A 2,938-nucleotide genomic window follows, 5' to 3' on the forward strand; every position below is an offset into this window, starting at 1 on the left:
AACATGTATTGTCCCAGGCTAACTGCTAGCTAACAAGCAGGTATTGTTCAATGCTAACTTATGATTTGATATACTAAAACACAATTCTAGCTTACCAGCTTATATTGTCCCAGTCTTACTTATGATATGACAACATGCTATCCTACCAGTAAGTATTTTCCTCTGTCATTCTCTGGAAAGCCCTGCCGATTCCGATCTGTTCCTCTGTGAGGCCCTTATGCAGGTCAAAGTTCTTTTCCTTACTAAGGAACTCCAGGATAAACTCGCTATCTGGCACTTCTTCATCATTGTACATCAAAAAGGGTATCTTTTTAGTTTTCTTACTTTTCCTAAACAAACTATGTTCTGTCTGCAACACAAAATATACAGTTCAAAGCAATGTTACCAATTAATTACATACATTTTTTTAAACAGATTTTTAGCAAAGTAGGAGCCAAATGGAAGTACTATAATGTCAATATCACCAGGCGGCAATAACCTGCTATGTTACGCTTCCCCCTTTCGGATATTCATTTAGTCGGACAGCTTCACTCCGTGTGAATACCTCCATCTGAAAATCGCAATGTGTATGTTTGCGTGACTACAACAAGACGGAAAATATCCATCCAGAAATCACAGTTTATGTGACTAGATCCAAACGGAAATCACAGTTTATGTGACTACAACCAGCCGGAAATTTAATTTTGTGTGATAACAACCAGCCGTGAATCACAGCTGTATGACGATCTCCAGCCGGAAATCACAACTAGTGTTACTAATATTTGCATAAAAACAGACTATATGTAAAATTTGAGAAATATCCCTCGAATGCTTTCTGAGTATAGTGCTAATAAACTTAAGTTATCAATATTCAAGATTCTGGTCTCTCGGCCATTTTGGTTTTCCGATCATCCTAACACAAAATTAAATACGAACAACTACGGAAAGCAAGAAACTTATTTGTTTAAAGAATATCCTTCGAGTACTTTCTGAGAAAAAGCAAAAACAGACATTGAATTCTAAAATTGTTTAACGACAGATGGAAGAACAGACGACACACGAAGGGTGTTTTGAACGGCCCATCATCTGATATTAGTGGGCTAAAAAGATTTTGACAATCAAATATAATTTACAACGACGGAGAATAAAATAGACACCACTAATTATGATTTGTTTTCCCCTGACGTAGGTAGCAATTATCTAATGCTACTATGGTTTCTCATTCTTACTAGCGTTAAAGAAAAACTATCGCATCTAAATAGGTTAATCTGTGGTCATGTATGCGGTAAACACTTAATTTTAATGTCAACAATCGGAAGCGATAAAGAATCATCATTTTCAGGTACTGTATGGTATAAACTGAGCGCACGCCCTGAAATCGTGGTTATTCATGTTTGTAAAATATCAAAACATATTCTATTGCAACAAGAAAAAAAAATATGTACTGAGGAGAACAGAATTTTGATTAACTGTCCCGGGAAACACGTGAGAATACATACCTGGTAGGGAATGCCCTCCATCCGGAAGTACGTCTCTAACTTAATAGCAAAGGGCGTAAGACTGGGCACGTGAGGACCACGTCCCATCTGATGGATAACAATTGTATCCCGAGGGTATACCTTCCTGTTGGAAACAATCATCAATTCGATTGAAAACGTCTCAAAACATTATGGAAACATCGTGACAGATAAGTTTTGTCGCTTATCGAGACCATGAAAACGGTCTCAGCTACATGTAGTATTTGATATTTCATTAAGGACACTCCACCAAAGCTTCACACTGAGTCAGCCAAATCAGCTGAAACTTACACACAATAATATGGCTTCTGATAAATGGTAATGGGTTTTGGAAAAAACTTGATTTGTTGTCAATTGTCCTGTTTTGGGGGGTTTGGCATTGTTCGGAAATATAACAACAATAAGAAATAGAATCATTATTAATTAAACTAGCAAATATTTCATTTAATACACAAATCTTAAAATCATCTTGTTCCGAGTCAGTAACTTCCTAGCGGTCAATCTATGTCATATAGGTATATATCGGTCCACTACACACACATGTCCGAGTAACGTCTCGATGTCGTGTTTGCGACGTATCATAGTCGCACACATGTATCAATAGTAATTACTAGGTGTTATTATAATCTACACAACGGTATTGAAATGCTGATACACGAAACGTAAATACGATAAGAATAACGGGTATTTCCTAGGGTCGAGCCACCTTAAGATGAAGGTAAACTCGTCAAAGGGCTGGAGCTGTAGAGAGATATGAAGCTAACAATACTACAGCACCTGTTTATTAGAGAATCTATTTATATCATTTAACGAATGTACAAACTAAATAAGACATACTTGTTGGTTTGACGGGCCCAACGACCCCTCCAAACAACAGCTAGCGTTGCCCCTGCGAGCACAGCCCCGCCCACAGCCTTCACACTCACGGGAAGGTCTAAAATCGCATCCGTTACTTTGGACAGCGCCATGTTATTTATGGTAAAGGTCACAAACTAGATCATCGCATATCGAAAAGCCGTGCTATGATTAGGCCGAACCAGTAGATAATGGCAGAATATTGTTTGTTAAAAAAATCGGCAGTTATCTCCTCTGTGTGGGATTCAGCAATGAGGTAAATGCGAGTAAACTCCTTCACACAGTGACAATAGAACGACAGCACTCTACCCAGAGTTATCGTTCCTTACACTGACAAACAGTAAGTGAGTTTAAGGGACGACAACTTTGGGTAGAGTTTGTTGTTTTACATCCGAGTCATTATGGGTCAATCTGGATAGCGACTGAGCAAAATATTAAACATATGAGACCACAATTAATTACTATTTAATCTCATAACAAAATCCCAATATTTGATATCCATCTTTCCATCCGAACCGGCCAAGAACAACATCTTGGGAGCAAAGTATGGCAAGCCAAGTTGTCATTTATGCATGGAGCAATGTTGA

At 38.0% G+C, this 2,938-nt stretch overlaps 1 protein-coding gene across 3 annotated transcripts in view; it reads right to left on the minus strand.

Moving 5' to 3' along the window:
• LOC110442193 (failed axon connections homolog) overlaps nt 1-2,938 on the minus strand; it is a 36,788-nt gene that overhangs the window by 9,182 nt on the left and 24,668 nt on the right. For 2 of the 3 annotated variants that reach the window (XM_021485694.1, XM_021485701.1), the window contains 2 exons: nt 1,479-1,602; nt 147-349 (listed from right to left, as the gene is read on the minus strand). In XM_021485694.1, the coding sequence (XP_021341369.1) occupies nt 147-349; nt 1,479-1,602 (327 nt within the window). Of the gene's footprint in view, nt 1-146; nt 350-1,478; nt 1,603-2,333; nt 2,724-2,938 lie in introns of those variants that run through there. The other variant, XM_021485687.1, reaches the window with a different exon arrangement.

Source organism: Mizuhopecten yessoensis, unplaced genomic scaffold (genome assembly GCF_002113885.1).
Source record: "Mizuhopecten yessoensis strain PY_sf001 unplaced genomic scaffold, ASM211388v2 scaffold1883, whole genome shotgun sequence".
In the NCBI taxonomy this organism is placed as follows: domain Eukaryota; kingdom Metazoa; phylum Mollusca; class Bivalvia; order Pectinida; family Pectinidae; genus Mizuhopecten; species Mizuhopecten yessoensis.